At 30.8% G+C, this 17,242-nt stretch overlaps 2 protein-coding genes across 4 annotated transcripts; both read right to left on the bottom strand.

Annotated features, from left to right (window-relative positions):
• Nucleotides 1–3,642: 3,642 nt before the first annotated feature.
• LOC107909213 (TBC1 domain family member 15) lies at nt 3,643–11,881 on the bottom strand. Of its 3 annotated transcripts, XM_041075264.1 has the most exons (17): nt 11,699–11,874; nt 11,383–11,556; nt 11,143–11,194; nt 10,942–11,049; nt 9,670–9,754; nt 9,446–9,500; nt 9,000–9,125; nt 8,727–8,867; nt 8,000–8,080; nt 6,780–6,839; nt 6,400–6,498; nt 6,197–6,307; nt 5,718–5,789; nt 5,498–5,614; nt 4,784–4,933; nt 4,341–4,441; nt 3,643–4,143 (listed from the first exon to the last, which is right to left on the bottom strand). In XM_041075264.1, exons 1-17 carry the CDS (start codon nt 11,759–11,761, stop codon nt 3,819–3,821), a joined length of 1,920 nt encoding a protein of 639 aa, XP_040931198.1. In that variant the 5' UTR covers nt 11,762–11,874; the 3' UTR covers nt 3,643–3,818. The 3 variants fall into 3 exon arrangements, with proteins under 3 accessions (XP_040931198.1, XP_016692160.1, XP_016692161.1); XM_016836671.2 differs by having other exon boundaries at nt 8,727–9,125; nt 11,699–11,881; XM_016836672.2 differs by lacking the exon at nt 8,000–8,080 and having other exon boundaries at nt 8,727–9,125; nt 11,699–11,881.
• A 1,881-nt stretch (nt 11,882–13,762) lies between these two features.
• LOC107909212 (calmodulin-like protein 7) lies at nt 13,763–15,612 on the bottom strand. Its single transcript, XM_016836670.2, has one exon. The coding sequence runs from the start codon at nt 15,360–15,362 to the stop codon at nt 14,670–14,672; it is 693 nt and encodes a 230-aa protein (XP_016692159.1). The 5' UTR covers nt 15,363–15,612; the 3' UTR covers nt 13,763–14,669.
• Nucleotides 15,613–17,242: the final 1,630 nt, after the last annotated feature.

Here is a 17,242-nt window from a genome sequence, read left to right as displayed (position 1 = left end):
AAAAAATAAAAGGTCCAATTTTTAAAATATAGGGACTAATTCTCAAATTCTATAAAAGAACTATGTAGTTTAACCAAATAAATAAAAATAATTTAATTTAATTCCTTACTATTGATAATATATACTTTTATATAATAACTCATTAAATATAAATTTAAAATTTTATTGTCCCATTCTAATGGTTACTTTTTTTTGTTCGATAATAGTCAATGTTTTAAAAATCGAATCAATGGTTGAACTAAGTAGATCATTTATTCTCAATTTAATTAATTCGATGGTCGATCCAACAATAATAAAATAAATGATTCATTTTTTTTATAAATCTGGTCCAATAGCTTCTTCTTCTTTTTTTTAATCTCGCTTCCATTTTTTTCGATTTTGAGTTATTCGTTTAGAGATCAATTCAATCCCTTTATTGAATTGGTATACTAATCAGATCTTAATCCAACACTTCTGGTCTAGTTTAAATAGCATTGTCGATTATTAAAAGTTCGGTACTTAAAGTTCTATCAAATACTTAAACGGGAGACAAAACTCTCTCCGAATTGTTTTTTTCATCTACAAAAATTGAACTTAAATCTTAGTCAAAAGACATCCAACTCCTTATTATTCGATCCCCAAGAAATTGTTATATAAAACAAGAACTGCAGATTTCCTTTGTTTTTGTTTGAAATGGAAAACAGATTCCGAGATACCAAAAATGGTAGCACGGAATTTGACCGGCAGATACATGGGAGTGTAACAATTAAAACCATGGAATTGCCCCTTTGCTTGTTAATTTAGTTGAGTTCAATGGATTTTTTTTTCTTTTTTCCAATTCACCATTAACATCTATGTAAATTAAAAATAACCATTTGTGTTTCAGTATCTAAATTTCAAATGAGATCAAATTGAAAGCCAATATCATATATAGTTGTTGAATGTTCTTGTAAGTTTCTCTTTTTGGAGGTTAATTTCCTTATTTATAAGGCACGGTCTCTTGATGTGACGTACTAGGATTAAATAGACCTTCATGCACGTCAACACATATTCTACTCTTAAGATTAAGATATGTTTCTTAAGTATGGTTCACTTGTATGATAGTATAAACTCATATAAACAAACTATATGGTCTGACTGACTATATACTAACTGAAGTAAAAAGAATCCAGTCATTCTTAATCGGATAATGAATCGGTTATGACGAACATCATAACAATAGTATATGCAAAATTTTACTTAGAGTTGGAATCATTTGAAAGTTTGAAGAATAAGAAAGTTGGTTGTCCAACCATAAACAAATTGGAAGTTGAAAACTCGGCCACCACCTTCACATTCAAATCTGTCAGAAACTATATATAAAATATGTGAAGGCAAAGGGATTAGATATTAGATGGAGTTGACAATGGAGAAAAATGACAAGTTCAACGTGATGCACTGCAAAGGGTGGGTTTATGCCTCAATATTATGTTTGTTTAGTGGGATATTTGACCTTTTTGCAGTTCAAAGCTGCAATCAAATCTCAGTCTATATCTCCCCTCCACACTAAAGGTAAAAGCAAATAAAACAAACCCTTTGGGCATTGGATCCTGTATGCAACCCTGTACCATTTTAATCTTAAATTCGTATTTAGTAATTTAAGTTTTATTTCAATTAAAATTTCAATACATTTCGATCAGTGTCGGTGTTTATTAGAAGAGTCGAGAGACAAATTTTTAAAAAACTATACTTGACGTTTAAGGTTTATATATAATAAGTTAATAATTTTTCATCGTATAGGTAGATTTATATCAATCGTAGTATAAATTTATTAATATGAATATAGTGTGTAAAAATAGAATGTCGATAATAGCAAGAAAAGAAAGAAAAAATAGAACACAGATTTTACATGAAAACTCTTTTAGGAAAAAACCACGGGCAAAGAAGAAAAAAATTCACTGTGTCGAATTCGAATAATACAAGAGGAAAGACGACTACGTCTATTTAGATGTTTGTAAAACCATATTCTTATCAAAGTCAATAAAAGTAATGTAATAAGGTTAAAACACCTTATTCTCCCGCCCTTGACCTTCGCCCTCATAGATCCTTCTATCTTGACACTTGTATTTTTATTAACAAGAATTTAGATCACATATCTTTAATATAATGCATTAATGAATTATATAAATTTTAAAAAATAAATATAAATTTTCATTTTTACAACACACTAGAAGCAAATTAATGTTGACACATATACATCATAGCGAGCGACAATCTAATCAATTATATTTTGATTGTATATAAATTTATAGATATCGATACTTACATTAAGTATAAATTATTCATCAAACCTATATTATTCGTACCATATAATGTTAGATTTTCAGCATTTAGTACATATCAAGGATGTTCACCTTATACTTGAATTTTGACATCAAATCGCAGAAATTACATGATAAAATCAAATTCATGGGACATGGGATTATGGTGTGGGGATAAAAAACAAAAGCTTAGCGCACACAATACGAAGTGTGGGTGTGCAAATATGAGATTGACTTTTATGCTGTCATGTTGGCGGGGAGGAATCACGGATTCCTTAACGTCTTTTCCGCCTTGTTCTTTATTTTTTTTTTCAAATCGGTAACAGCTTCCACTACATAGCGGCCTGGTGTTTACATGGACAGTAGATTTTGTAGCTCCCTTGCCGGGAACCATTCAATCCTTCAAATAGCATTCCAGCCCCGTATTTCTAGCAACTCAGTCTATAGCTAGTGGCGAATTTTAGCATTTAGATTTGTGTCTAATTAAAAATGAGAATGTTTGATAAAAGGTGTTGGAGGGATTTAATTAAAATTTTTCTGAAAATTTTTATAGGTTTAATGAGAAATTTCAAATTTTTTAATGTTTCATTTGAAAACATGGATTAGAAAATTTGGATTTAGATTTCATTTATTATCTAAATAGTAAAAATAGGATCCATCTATTATGGGAAAATTAGTTAATATTCAAAACAATATATATTAGAAAAAGATAAAAACATGAATTTGTTAAATTCAAAATATTTTAATTTAAGAACCTAATTAATATGTGGATTTGAAAAATTATCATGGATATTATATTTCTAAAAAATTTCCACACAGTTTATAATATTCTTTAAATTTAAATTTTAAAATCTTTAACTCCCAAACACTACATAAGAGACTTAATAAAATTTTTAATTTTAGAAGTCTGAAAAGAATTTTCAAATATTTTGGAATCTCTTGTTACCTTCAAGATTCAGATGTAAGAGATGACTTAACCATGGAATAACATTAAAACAATCGAATTCGAAAATATTTCACCAATCTTATTCTTTAGTCCTCAAACAAGGCGTGCAAATGGTTAAAACTTCCATAATATTAGTATTATCTAAACTGGATTAAATTTACTAATCGAACCAATTAAATAAAAAACTAATCAAAATATCAATCCAAAAAGACAAAAAAAAAACAGTTAATCATCAAATCAATTGAACCGAATAAAAAATCCAATTAAACCAACTAAAGTAAATTTTATAAATTTTAATATTTAATTAAATTTTTAATAATTTATTTGATTTAAACCAAAAACGATCAAATCAAAAATTGATGACCTAATTGGTTCCCGACCACCTATCCAGAACGTAACAACAATGAAATCAGCCCATCCACAAACTCGGTTTAGTATTTTTTTTCTTCACTGTATGAAATAATCCCTTATCAGTTAGTACATATATATTTATAAGATTTATTTTAAGGAAAATGACCCAACTTACAAGAGCCGTAAATTTAAATTTAGCTGTATGTATGTGTGTATGTATGTGTGTACATATATGTATTAATTTACAACACTTCATCTTGCTGAGAATAGAGTAAACCATTGTCAACAGGCAATGAAGGTGGAGTTCCGGGGGGTATGCAATCGGCTCCTCTCTCGCCGGCACATATACATAAAGCCTCAGCATCCCTGAGTGTTGCATCTAGGTCAATCCGACCACTCAGTTCAGTTATGAACCTTATGAGGGTGTCGAAATCCATTTGCTCTCCGATTATCTTGCCACGATAACGCTTCAAGATAGCTACACTCAAGTACAGATGCAGGTGCTCCGATAAATAATGTGTCCACAACACTTCCCACAATCGCATCGTTTTCTCGTATTCAAGTTCCCTGATAAACAAATTGAGACCGCATCACATGTTAAAAAGTTAATTTATCCTTACATCTCATAGTAAACGACACTTCCCATTTTCACGTCGGAGGGCATTGTAAGAGTTGTACAACAAACTATTCTACTACTCAACATATGTGCATTATATGATTGATGGAAAATATATCCGAAATGAATATTGAGTATAGAGTCTGACCTTTTAAACTGTATCAGCATCCAGCGGAAACAAAAGAAATAATTCAAGCAATCATTCTGCTTGAAATGGTTATGCAAGGGGTTGTCTAACAACTCCACCAGCTGCAAAAAAAAAGTAGAAGTATAGCTCAAAACCGGAAACGAAGACTCTGTTCACAAGTTATTCAGTTACTTGGATTAGATGTTTATAAACCACTTGTTAGAACTCATCATACACTTAAACTTCTTTTTGTTGATATCATGAAGTGAAGTCCCCTAAGAAAATACAACACAAACTTCGAATCCAGAGTTTAAAGTTCAAGAAACTGGGATTCGATCCATATTGAGATAAAAATGCCACTCCAAATAAAAGAGAGGGACTGTATGAAATGAACCGAATAGAGGGAGAGTATCGTGACTTCCAACAAAAAGTGTACCGTGATGTAAGAGTTTAAAGTTTGAGACCTTAGATAAGGCAAAGAGCTGAGAGTGCATGCCGCTTTGGTCACGGTTGAAATTGGGACCAAGGCATTCCATCAGTGCCACAAAACACCAAAATGATTCCGACTCATCCTCCATTACAAGCAAAATCGGGGATAGAAGATCGCTCATACCCTGTAAGATGGATAGAAAAAGAGATGAAGCACAAAACCAAATTCATATAGATGATAAGTGCTACAATGGATATAACTTTGGAGAAACTGATTCATGCATTGAAAATGTAAACATGCTATAAGCCTAAATGTTCACGTGCCCAACCACTAATCTACAATAAAATTCAATGCCCTGCACGTAAGAAAAACATCGATTTTTTATGATAATCCCCACTTATATATTATTCATATGACCTGCTTTTCTTATGTCATATTTTAACACCACCATGTCTTCTGCATACTGGCAGCTCATAGAGGGATTGTATGAATTGGACCGAGAAGTATTGCCACACAATGTAATTTACTAAGCACATCAGCATTTCGATCAGATTAATTCTTCATTTTTACATATTCCCATGCATATCAATTGTTTTTTGGCCAAGAACATGCATAGCCAATTTTTTTCTTTTTTGGTACTTCGCATTGCCAGTTTAAAACATCATTGTTGCTGTATTTAAAATACACCTCAAGTTTGTTCACTGAATCAAATAAAACAACCAACATAAAGCTTGTAACAAGTAATTACCTGACAGTAACCAAGATCGAAGTTGTAGAATGAATAGGTCAACAGAATATCACGTAGAAGATTCACGTTTGGATTGTCATCCCCATCATAGAAAGATAGTGACCTGTCTGTCCTTACCTTAAAGAAAACAAAAACACTCAGAACCACAATATTAAACTTTTCAAGAATAAAATAAACATATGAAACTACAAACTCAAACATTCAATGGTTTCATTCATACCACATCCTTCTCTATGAGGCCCTTTCTCTCTCTGAACTTCGTAAACCTTTTCGCCTGTGCAGGAGAGATACTCTGCCAAAATATTCACCACAAAGTACCTAAGTTTCTTATAGTAACATAGTAAGGCCAATACTGATTGAGAGAAAATAATTGCCAAAAAGAGTTGGCTGCAGATTTTTTTCTCCCCACTTCAGTATTTCATGTTCTAGCACCCATTATCTTATATAACTTACAACTAACACTTGCATATAACTAGACTGACTGGTTTGCTTAGAGCACCCAATAAGCCATATAACTTATGTCAACAAATCCCAAAATGTATCCTAGGTTGAAAACAAACATTTTGTTTTGAACCTCAAAAGATTCAGCTGCATGCACTAAAGAGTAGAGACCACTGAAACTAAATTCGATGTGAACTCAAATTTAATGCAGGGAAGGAAAGAATGCTGCATAACAAATAGATAAAGAATACTGCAAACCTGCCACTGGCTTTTTATAGTCTCATATTCTGTCTTTTTGATGGACCTTTGATGTTTTCTCTCAGCATATGTTGATTCATATGTATGGTGTCCCAATAATATTGCCCAGACCTAAAAATCACAACTAAGTTTTTAATATTAAGATGCATTTTTAATCAAAAGAATTTATCCACTCAGAATTATTGCATGCTACAAATACAAACCTCTTTCCGTAGTTTGTGTTCAATTCCTCCATAAAATATTCTTTTTCTTAAAGCTTTTGAATCCACCACTCGACCTTCTGAATCCAAGAATGTGGCCCACTGAAAAAATAATTAGACTTTAGAAGGGCAATATAATACAAATTACATAAAGAATTCGTACTCCTCGGAAGAAAGCATTTGAAACATGAAGCAACTTCAACGATAAGGCTTCAGGAAGGTTTATTAAGAAATTTCTTTACTAATCCATTTTGTTTCATATAGCAAGAGACAGGTGGAGGCATAAACCACAGAAACAAGGACGTAACCAGAAAAAAGGGGTGAAAATGAATAAGCAAATTACATAGAACACCACATAACCAAGTTCACATCCAGTTCCTTACCTCTTCCAACCCCAATGGTGGTTGTCGGGGTTTTCCCCATACTAGTGAGAGTTTGTCAAACTGCCAGAAAATGGAGACAAAAAATTATATTAGTTTAAGATGCAAAATCTATTCCAGAATATGGAATATAATATTCAACCACATAAATATTGGCCCTCTTTTGCTATCATCATTTATAAATACAGTACAATTGCATGTTTACCACAAGACAGAAATCAATTTTATCACACAAAGTAGCACTATAATGCACATTTTTGTACCATCAATTAGAACTGCTTACAGAAGGGTTGCATAAAAGCAGATAGAATAGCAAAATAAAATTTATTTTCAGGAGTCTAATTTGATAAAGGACAACCACTTCTTAATTAATTCATGGATGTAAATAAATTAATGTTTTGAATTTTCTTTGCAGCCTTGTAACACTTCTAAGAATGCCCAGCTTTATCCACAATAGGTTAAGAAAAAGACCCAATAAATATAAATACAATCAAAATAGCTACATTGCAGATTTGTTCAACATAGAACCAAAAAATCAGAAGTAAAGCCATCCCAGATTCTGTCTCCTAATTTACAACTACTTTGCCATAACTTCTCTATTGCTGAATCCAACATGAAAAGAGAAGAACTCAAAACAAGGAAGAAGTGCGATCACATTATCACAATTGCAGATCCATGTCAAATTATGATTACAGATTACTTCGCCACAACTTCTCAAAGTCTCATCACATCTATGCAAAATGAAGAAAGCTCATCACCAGCACCACTCATATTCTCAATGTTAACGGCTAATAAGCATGGACTATATACTACATATGGTTTATCAATCTGCTGCTAGATCCAGACAGAAACCAATTTTCTCCAGGCTAAACAGAGAACCAAAAGTTATATTTGCAACTTATTCATCATTTTCTAATGCTTCACAAACCAATCTCCCCCTTATTTCTGGCCCCTCTTAACTATTTTCAACTTCATGCATCAAATACTGAGTAGTGATTTATGCACACTCTCATTCAGCAATCACATTCCCAAAGATCTATTGAAACCTGAAGCAGGTTTTAGCAGTAATTTCATTCACACATATCTGCAGTTCTAAAAGGCTTATGAAGGAAAATGTCATTAAATATCTACATTCAAGTCATTATCACGGCTGAAAGGGTAGAATGTTGAAAGGAAAGGAAACAACTCCAGAACTATAATAGAACTAATGCTCCTTTATATACCTCCTTATAACTGATTAGCTCAAAAGTCCCCACATTGGTGGCAGCTTCACCATCACGATTGTGTTCCCTATATGGTACTTTCTGTTCAACAAGGATAGAGGTTGGCATCAGGTTGCCGGGTATAGAAGTTGAAAACCGTGCAGATAAAATAATGCAAGCAGCATTCTTAAACTAACAACAATACTTAATATCTCCAAATAATGTGAAAGATAGAGACATTAAGACCACCAAGATAACTTTCCAAGAGCTTTCTGCCACTTCTAGAAATATATATACCAGACTCATCTCATTCTTTGTTTTCATTATCAAATGGACCACTCAAGGTACCTTATTAATATTGCAATAAAAGAGTTAATTTCTCCGCCATATCCAGAAAACTAATCAATAGCATAATACCATGCAGTTAGAACTTTGAAATAAGATCCATCCTACATTAATATAGACTTTTTCCTGATTTGCCATGCTCAGCCAGGAAACCTTAAAAATGGTGATGACTATACCAGGTTCCAGTTGGTCCATGACCAAGAACAGATTCCATAGAAAGATGTGCACTTGCATTATTAGACCTTCAGAGAACAGGTATTTGCACTAAAAGTGAGCAGAAGAGTATCTAGAGTTCAATCCTAATGCAAAAACACAAACCTTTACAAATCTGTAACAGACAGAAACAATTCCAGCGGAAAAAAAATAACAGTCCAATTAATTGACAAAGGGAACAAACATATACCTCAACAGGATCTGGAGCAACAGGGCTTTGAACAGCAACTCCCTCAGCATCATCAGAAGGCTTGTGACTATAATCATCAGACTGGTTAGATTTTCTCCTCTCAAGAGGACAAAATCCATTGCCATGACTCTCCCGGAATAGCTGCGAAGTTGTTTCTCGGGCAAACTTTGTTACAAAAGAAAATTTCTCCAAAACTTGGATTGAAATGTCTCGAGCGGGGTCATGGAACTTTTGCCTCCGCTTTCCATTATACTGAGGAATACTAGCACTTACATCACTGATGCCCACATCAGTCCTCTCTTGATTTTCATGTGAAGTAGACTCCCTAGGTAAAACAGGTGCTGATGGCATGCTTGGAATGGGAACTGCCCTGGGAAGCTCCAATGAGGACAAAGTTCGCTGTCACAATCAATTAGAAGACTCAGAATAAAATACCATCTATACATGTGATCAATAAAACCAAGTAAAATAAAATGGGACATTTTGTTCAACAAATCTAGTTTCCCCAACTGAAAATTAACAGCAGATCAGAACAAAGTTAGTTGCCAGAATTAGACTTAGACTTGCTTTTAAAAAATTTAACCTCTACAAAAGTAAGATAATTAGAAATTAAAGTATTGCTTATATCTCATGTTAAGCAAATGCTATGGGGGAAACATTGCTGCTGAAGAATTAATGAAAGAAACAAAACCAAACAGGTACATTAGCATTATGCACACCTGCAGAGGATTTTGAAAGTCATTCAGAAGAAATACATTTGTGTCTTCCACTGACCTGAAAATAAGATGAAAATTAGGGACCTCAAAGAAAGCTAACTATATTTTTTTTTTGCAATAAATCAAGGGTTAAAGCAGATATAACACAAAAAACTTTAGAAGATGAACTCAAAACCATTGATCACATAAAATACTATTAAATGGAACTTAAAATGAGCAAAACCAACCTCACAAGAAAAACATGCTGTTTTATCGTAGTAAGGAACTCACGAACTCCTCCATTATAGAAGTAAAGGGGAGGAAATGCAAGTCCTGAAAAACAATTTCCTTCAACAAGTGTAAAGACAAGAATAGCCACAAAGTAGAAATGAAACAAAATGTAGAGAAATAAATTTTAAATAAAGAACTTAATAAATCCATGAGATTGAACCTTATATAATCATCAAAAGGAACTGCCAAGACTTGCAAGTAGAACAAATAAAACATAAAGTAGTAATTTAATGCCTAGTCAGTTCGTAAGTGGTTATTCAGGACATTCAATGAACATGTACATGAACAAATGAGATGCAGGAAGTAACAAAAAGATGACACAGTCAAAACTCAAAATTTCCTAGCCCTGCTAATCTTTTCAACTACCATGTAACCAGTATGATAAAGAAGAACTCATTACTGTGCAACTAAAATTTTGGAATGTCTAGGGAAAGAAATCAGCAGTCGATATGCAATAAAGCAGCAATTTTCACACATAAAACCATTTTAAAGAAATCTAGATGATGCCAGTTTTCCCAACGCTTCATCTCTTTAAGTTACTGAATATCAATTATCAAATGCTTCAAAGTTTCAAGTTATAATAGGCTTTATCATATATGCATGATTCCAGGTTGATTTAGTTGAGTTATAAAGTTGTGCAATGATATAACCTTCCATTTTTTCCATTATTCACATCAGGCACCCAACTCTAGGAGGGAAATCAAACGAGGGGGAGGGGGGGGGAACCATATCTCAAAATACGTTGCACACTGCCATTTAAAAATCTCAGCAAAATAAGTACACTTAAAAGATTATCAGCTTCTCTACTCAAGTGTAATTCACAAGTTTTGAGAACCAAAGGCACCACAATGGTGGAGTAGAATCTATTATCTCCCTTTAAGATTGCACTGCTCACAGCACAAATCACGCAAATTTTATTATAGTTCATGAAATTCTGTATAGTGCTTAGGTGGGAACTGAATGATATATGGCTTTCAAATAATCGATCATCTCGAAAGGTTAACAAATTTTCATTGCATAACCCTAAGAGATTTTGGTAGAACATTTCTCCACAACAAATGAATTAGTTCATGTTTATAATATATTTGCTCCATAGGGCCATGAAACTTCGTATGAAAAATCAACTGAACATCATATGTAGAAGTAGAACATACAACATCAAAAGTAATCTGCTCAACCTGGTATACCACAAGCCGAAAAAAAAACAGTATAGAGTTTACGATTCCTACCAGATGAAAGGACAACAATGATGTACTGCCACCCTAGAGCCGGAGTGTGTCTTCGAATAGACCTCACATCAGCAAAGGGCACTGCCCTAATGGTATAAAGGTTTCTATCTGCAAAACAAAATCAAGCAAACAATAGCTACAACAAACATATAATCAATACAAAATCGATATTCAAATCACAAGGCCATAGCTGAAAAAGACCTTTCTCGGACAGCTTCGCATTCGTACTCTGCCTTTTGTATGGAATCCATGTCTACAGTCAAATACAACAACAAACATATATCTTCACCAATAATAAAATATACAAACACAATAGTTTCCATCCTATCTTGCTACATGAAATGGTGCAAATAATTAGCTTAATGAGATTACTAATTAACAAAACCGTCCACATACATAAACTTAAAACACAAAAAAGAGCTTAAATAACGAACAAATCACCATGAAAAGAGCAGATCCTTGCTTAATTAACTTCAATCTTCCACTAATCCGTTCAAAAGCATACTGAGTAGGATGAATCGCAACATTATCCTTCAAATAAACAATTTCAGCTCCTTCCGTTTCACTCGAGGTGCTTAATTTACTACTGTCGCACCGCATCATACTTGCCGATCCCTACTCAAACAAGGCCAAAAAAGCCGCAATTAATTTTTTTTTAAATCGATAAATTAAACAATTATGAGATAAAATCGCGCCAAAAATGGAAAAAGAATTTACGTTGACTGTGATTAAAAAAATATTTTTCTTTTTTGCTTACTTCTTGTTGAGAGGCGGCGTAATCTGCGTCGTCTGATAAGTCATGAAGCTCTGCTTCTTGCATTTTTTTATTTTATTTTTTATTTTTTTGCTTTTTGTATTGATTTTTATAAAGAGATGGAGATGATTTTATATATTTATATTTAGCTTCGAGGCAAAGAAAAATATCTGAAAGAGGGAACCGAAGAAACCCGCGTAAACGATATAGTATTATAGTTACAGTTTCCAAAACGGAAATTAGTTAGAGGATAAATCAACATTTAGTCCCTCAACTTGTCATTTTTTTCACTTTGGTCTCTTAAACTATTTTTTGTCTATATTAGACTAGAAATTTGGCAGTATTTTTCAATTTGGTCCCTTAATTTGGATTATGTTGAGGTATATAACATGATACTATGAGATTGTGTCACGTCATCACATGTAAATTACTAAAATTTTAAAATAAAATAAATAATTTTTATATCTTTTACATTCCATATAAATAATAAACTCTTTTTAAAATTTTAAGTTATTACATGGTACAATTTCAGAATATCATGTTAAGAAACTAAATTACGAAATATTTCCAAATTTAGAGACCATATGTTGCTTTATCACTTAATTAGACATTGTTATTTATATTATAATTTATCTATATTAATTTAATTATCTGATTGGATTTACATCTGGACATAAACTTAGTTAATAAACGACCAAAAATCATTTTTTTACAAAAATAATAAATATTAACCTAAAGTATTTATAAGAAAATGTAATATTAAAATAAAATTAATTTTTTTAAAATATTCTTATCATTTCCCACATTTTTTATTGTATAATTCTATCAATTTTTTTATTTTAATTTTGATTGTCAACGAGAAACCGCATAATTTAGGCAATAATTTAATTAGGTGCCAAACTTTTAATTGTAGCTTTTCTTTGTACTTTTTTTTTTAATCTAATAATTTGGTTGCATCTTAAAGTTATATTTGAATTTTAGTTCAAATTAAACTTTGATTTTGGGTAAACTACATTAGCAGTCACTTAATTGTTGATAAGTTTTTTTTAGTCACTCAATTATAAAAAGTTACAAAATGGTCACTTAACTATTTAATTTTATCATTTTTATCATCTGCCATTAAATGTCTAATGGAAAGATGATGTCGCAGTTTTTTAAATTTGTTTAATAACAATTTTAACCCTTAATATTTATACATTGTGTCAATTTAGTATTGATTTTAAAAAAATTAACCTTCAATATTTACGCATAAAATTAAATTTTAATATATATAATTGAATAAAATTTAAAATTTCATTAATATTTAAAAGTGTCAAATCTAAATTCTGGATTACATATCATTTTAAAATTTATTTACAAATGAGTATATATATATAATTGTTATAACTACTAAAATGGAGGGTGACTTGTAGCGGTAGTCCACACCATTGAGGGTGAAGAGAATCACTCTAATGGACGTGGTTCATACTGAAGAAATGCAGAGAGTCACGAATCTAAATGGATGGTGGTTCTTCGAAGGGGATTTTATAGCGAGTTTTGTATTGTTTTTAAGAAATATTTTTGAGATAAAAAGTATTTTTAAAATAAAAATATTGTTAAACAATATATTTTCGAGCATTTCAAAAATATTTTTATAATAAAAAAATACTTTGTAAAAACATTATTTTAGCGAAAAGTAAAAGCAGAAAATTGTAACTTTTGCTTAAAATGTGTTCTTCTCAGAGCAAAAAGATTTTTATTGATAACTCCAAGCTTGAGACGAGCTCACCAGGGATGCCGGAAGGGGGCAGTCAAGGCCCTAGCTTCCCACCTCCCTCCCCCAATTTGAAAATTTGTAATTTTCTTTAAAAAATATATAAAATTTTATAAAAATATTAATTAATACAATGATAAATTATATTTTAATTCTTATCAAAATTTATAATTTAATTCTGCCTCTCCCAAATAATATTTCTAGCTTCGTCCGTAAAGTTTACCTTCATGATATGTGCTGGATTTGACCTTTTAGCATGAAAAGTGGATTAAATAAGACTAACATGACCAAAAAATTCACAATTTAGACCAAGAAAACACCAACTTCAAGCTTCACATATATATGTTTGGTGGCCTTTACAAATATAAAATTCCAATTTACATAGAGAGACACTCCAAAAAAACAGGCACACCTAAAAAAAAAGCCTTTCAATTGCTTTGTTACAAATATCAATACTGTATTAAAAAAATGAAAACCAATTCAACATATAGATTAAAAAAAGGTTTAATTTTAATTTTACTCCCTCTACTATGCTACAATTCAAGGATATCATCTTCAACTTTAATTGAACACAAATTGATAACTCCATTTGTTAAAGCAATAACATGAAATTTTATTTAAAACAGTTTTATGCATTTGAATCCACAAACTGGTTATCAATTTGAATATGGTAAAAAGTCACTTCAGTCTCTTTTAATTTTAAAATCGAACAAATTGATCCATATAAAAATTCGGAGCATTTTAATTACTATCGATTTTGAAAATGAGCAATTAATGATAATTTATCACAGTGTTATGTCTTTCATACGTAATTTTGATTTGTATAATAACAATTTTAATCCTCTAAATTTACATATTTTGTTAATTTGGTATTTATTCTAAAAAAATTTAATAAATATAACCTCAACATTTACACAAGTACTAGAAGGTAAATTTGTTAAATCATGATCAATTAATAGAATGTGTAAATTGTGAGAGCTAAATTTATTATTATACCAATGCAAAATTAACAAGAAAATATTATCATTGTAATTAATTATCTTTAATTGCTCACTTTCATGTTCTGATATTTTTTAGAACAAGAAATTAATAAAGAAAATTTTTACCTAAAAGGATCGAAAAGAGAATCAGATCTTGAATTTTGGCATAGTAGAAGGACTAAAAATGAAATTATACCTTGGAAAAAACCTGTAGAATGTGGATCATATAATTGATTTTAAATCAAAAGGCTGATACTAATCGGCCACCATTTTTCATCATCGTCTTGAATTCATCGAAATTCACCATCCCATCGCCGTCGATATCAACTTTCCGTATCATCGCTTTACAATCTTCGATCTTATCACCTTCTTTTAATCCCAATGAGCAAAGGACCGATCCCAATTCCTCGACGGTAATTAACCCATCTTTATCCCTATCAAACACATCGAAAGCTTCCTTCAATATTTCACCTTCTTCCCCCAATCTTTTAAATTCCTCGCCGCCGCCGTCGTCGTCATCGTCGATGGCTTTACACAAGATACAAAACTCATCGAAATCAATCAACCCATCACCGTTAGCATCGAGTTTCACCACCATTTCTTCCACCTCCGATTCCGTCATGAACATCCGTATGTTCTTTAACGATTCGCGCAATTCTTGCTTGGTTATGAATCCGTCCCCGTTTTTGTCGAAGGTGGAAAATACCCGTTTTAACTCCAAGTTATTTGGATCTCCCCGTTCCGTTACTGATATTTTCTGGGCCGTTTTGTAATTCACAGCTGAAGATGATGATGATGAAGAAGAAGAAGAAGGACGGGTATTGCAGCTTAATGATTGGATCCAATAATAAAATTTATTGGGCAAAAAAGAAAAGTAAATATGAATGAAACCCAGTATGAAAAGAATAGCTAATAATAGCAAAGTTGTCACCATAGCTTCAAAATGATGAATGAAACAGAAACAAAAAGACAAGATGAACAACAAGAAGATTCAAAAAAAGTTATAATCTGGGTTTTTGAGGAACATGAAGAACAATGAATTTTTTCATTAATTGTGTGGATTTGTTTGTAAAGGAAAGGGAATTTTTTCAGAAGACGCGGTGTTTGGTGACCCTTTCAGATCCCAAAAACCGCGTGAAATGTTATAATTATAACTTTTTTTAAAAGTTGATTAAGAAAAAATTAAAATAAAATCCATTCACTTGGCCATTGATTAATTTAACTAATCAACACTTGTCGATGTTTGTTTTAGTTTCCATTTTTCTTTCTAATTTTACTAAATTGAACACATTAAATTGACTATTTTTTAATCTGGTCCCTAAACTTTTTTTTTTCATATTACTTCCAAAATTTTACAGCTATTCTCCATTTTTATTTATGAACTTAAATTTTGTTAATATGTAATGACACATATTTTAAGATTGTATGATATCAACGCCTGAAAATTTTTAAATATATATATAATTTTTTTTAAAAATTAAGTTATAACATGGTAGTGGAATTCAAATTCAATGACCAAATTAATTTTTTTTGTCAAATTCATAGACTAATTGAAACTTTATTCCAAAAATTAATACACGACATAAACACAACATTAGATAAATAATAAAATAAACACATTATGAATGAAATGATTATATCAAAATATAAATTATTAATGTGTAAAAAGTTATATATTCGTGATAATAAATTTAAAATATTTTAACAGTTAATATACCATTTGCTAACTTATATTTAGTTTTAGTGTTCAATTTGTTATATAGTTTTTTGTTCCAAATTGGTATTTAATTTTGATTTCAATGCTCGATTTGGTACCTAAATTAAACAACATCATGTGGTCCAATAAATATTTGACATATGTGCTCTAATAAAAAAACATATGTACTTAGTTGGGACAAAGAAATATCAAGTACCAAATTGAACATTGAAATCAAACTTAGGTACTTGTATAGGCTCTCTAGTCATACTAAGAGCATAGACAAAGGGGGCATGAGCCTTAGCCTTCGCCTCTCCTTGGCTCAATGAGAAAATTGTTTTATAGTCCTTCCCTAAAATTAAAAGATTCAATTTAATCATTTTTAATCATTGATTAGATCGAAAAGTTATAATTTTAGCCCTTTAGAAAATTAATAATTTAATTTAAGCATTTATAATACAAATTTTTAGCTTCCCCAACAATAAATTATAATATTATCTTAACCCCTAAACAAAATTTCTAACGTTCCCCCTAAATCCTACCATATGTTGTTGCCATATACGAGATTTTATCCAGATTATTAGTTATTACTCTTTAATTAGTTTGTGTTTTGTATTGGTGTATTCTATTTTATAATTTCTTCACATGTATATATTTGTGATTTTGTAAATTCTCAAATATATATTTGAATTTATAGATTTTTTGGTTAAATTATAATGTTAATCCTACTATTATACTTAAATTTGAAATATAATCTCTTTACTTTAGTTTGACATAATTTGATCTCTCTATTTTTATAATAGAATTAGTTAATCCATGTAGCTAACAGTTAATTATTCTCGATAAAATATCAATGTGAATTTTTCTTAAAATCATCCATTCAACATTAAAAAAAAAGCATTTATAGTAAGATAAAATGGATATTTTTAAGAAAAATAAAATTAACATTTTAACCAAAATAATTAATTGCGTTAACTATTCATACTAATTAACGACATTATAAAAATAAACAAATAAAATTATACTCATTTAAAATATATCAATTTTGATTTTAGCATATGAATGAATCAAAATAAAAATTTAGTAATTTATTTTATATGTTATTTTAGTAATTTCCT

Source organism: Gossypium hirsutum, chromosome A08 (assembly GCF_007990345.1).
Source record: "Gossypium hirsutum isolate 1008001.06 chromosome A08, Gossypium_hirsutum_v2.1, whole genome shotgun sequence".
NCBI classification, from domain to species: Eukaryota; Viridiplantae; Streptophyta; class Magnoliopsida; order Malvales; family Malvaceae; genus Gossypium; species Gossypium hirsutum.
This window is presented reverse-complemented; position numbering and strand designations above follow the sequence as displayed.

Excerpts from the sequence above, each read along its gene's own strand:
- LOC107909213 (XM_016836671.2), bottom strand. The coding sequence starts at position 11,761 with ATGCAAGAAGCAGAGCTTCATGACTTATCAGACGACGCAGATTACGCC. Across the intron at positions 9,126-9,445 it reads ACTTTCAAAATCCTCTGCAG|CGAACTTTGTCCTCATTGGA; the intron begins GTGTGCATAATG and ends TGATTGTGACAG. Across the intron at positions 6,840-7,999 it reads AGCTAATCAGTTATAAGGAG|TTTGACAAACTCTCACTAGT; the intron begins GTATATAAAGGA and ends ATTTTCTGGCAG.
- LOC107909212 (XM_016836670.2), bottom strand. The coding sequence starts at position 15,362 with ATGGTGACAACTTTGCTATTATTAGCTATTCTTTTCATACTGGGTTTC.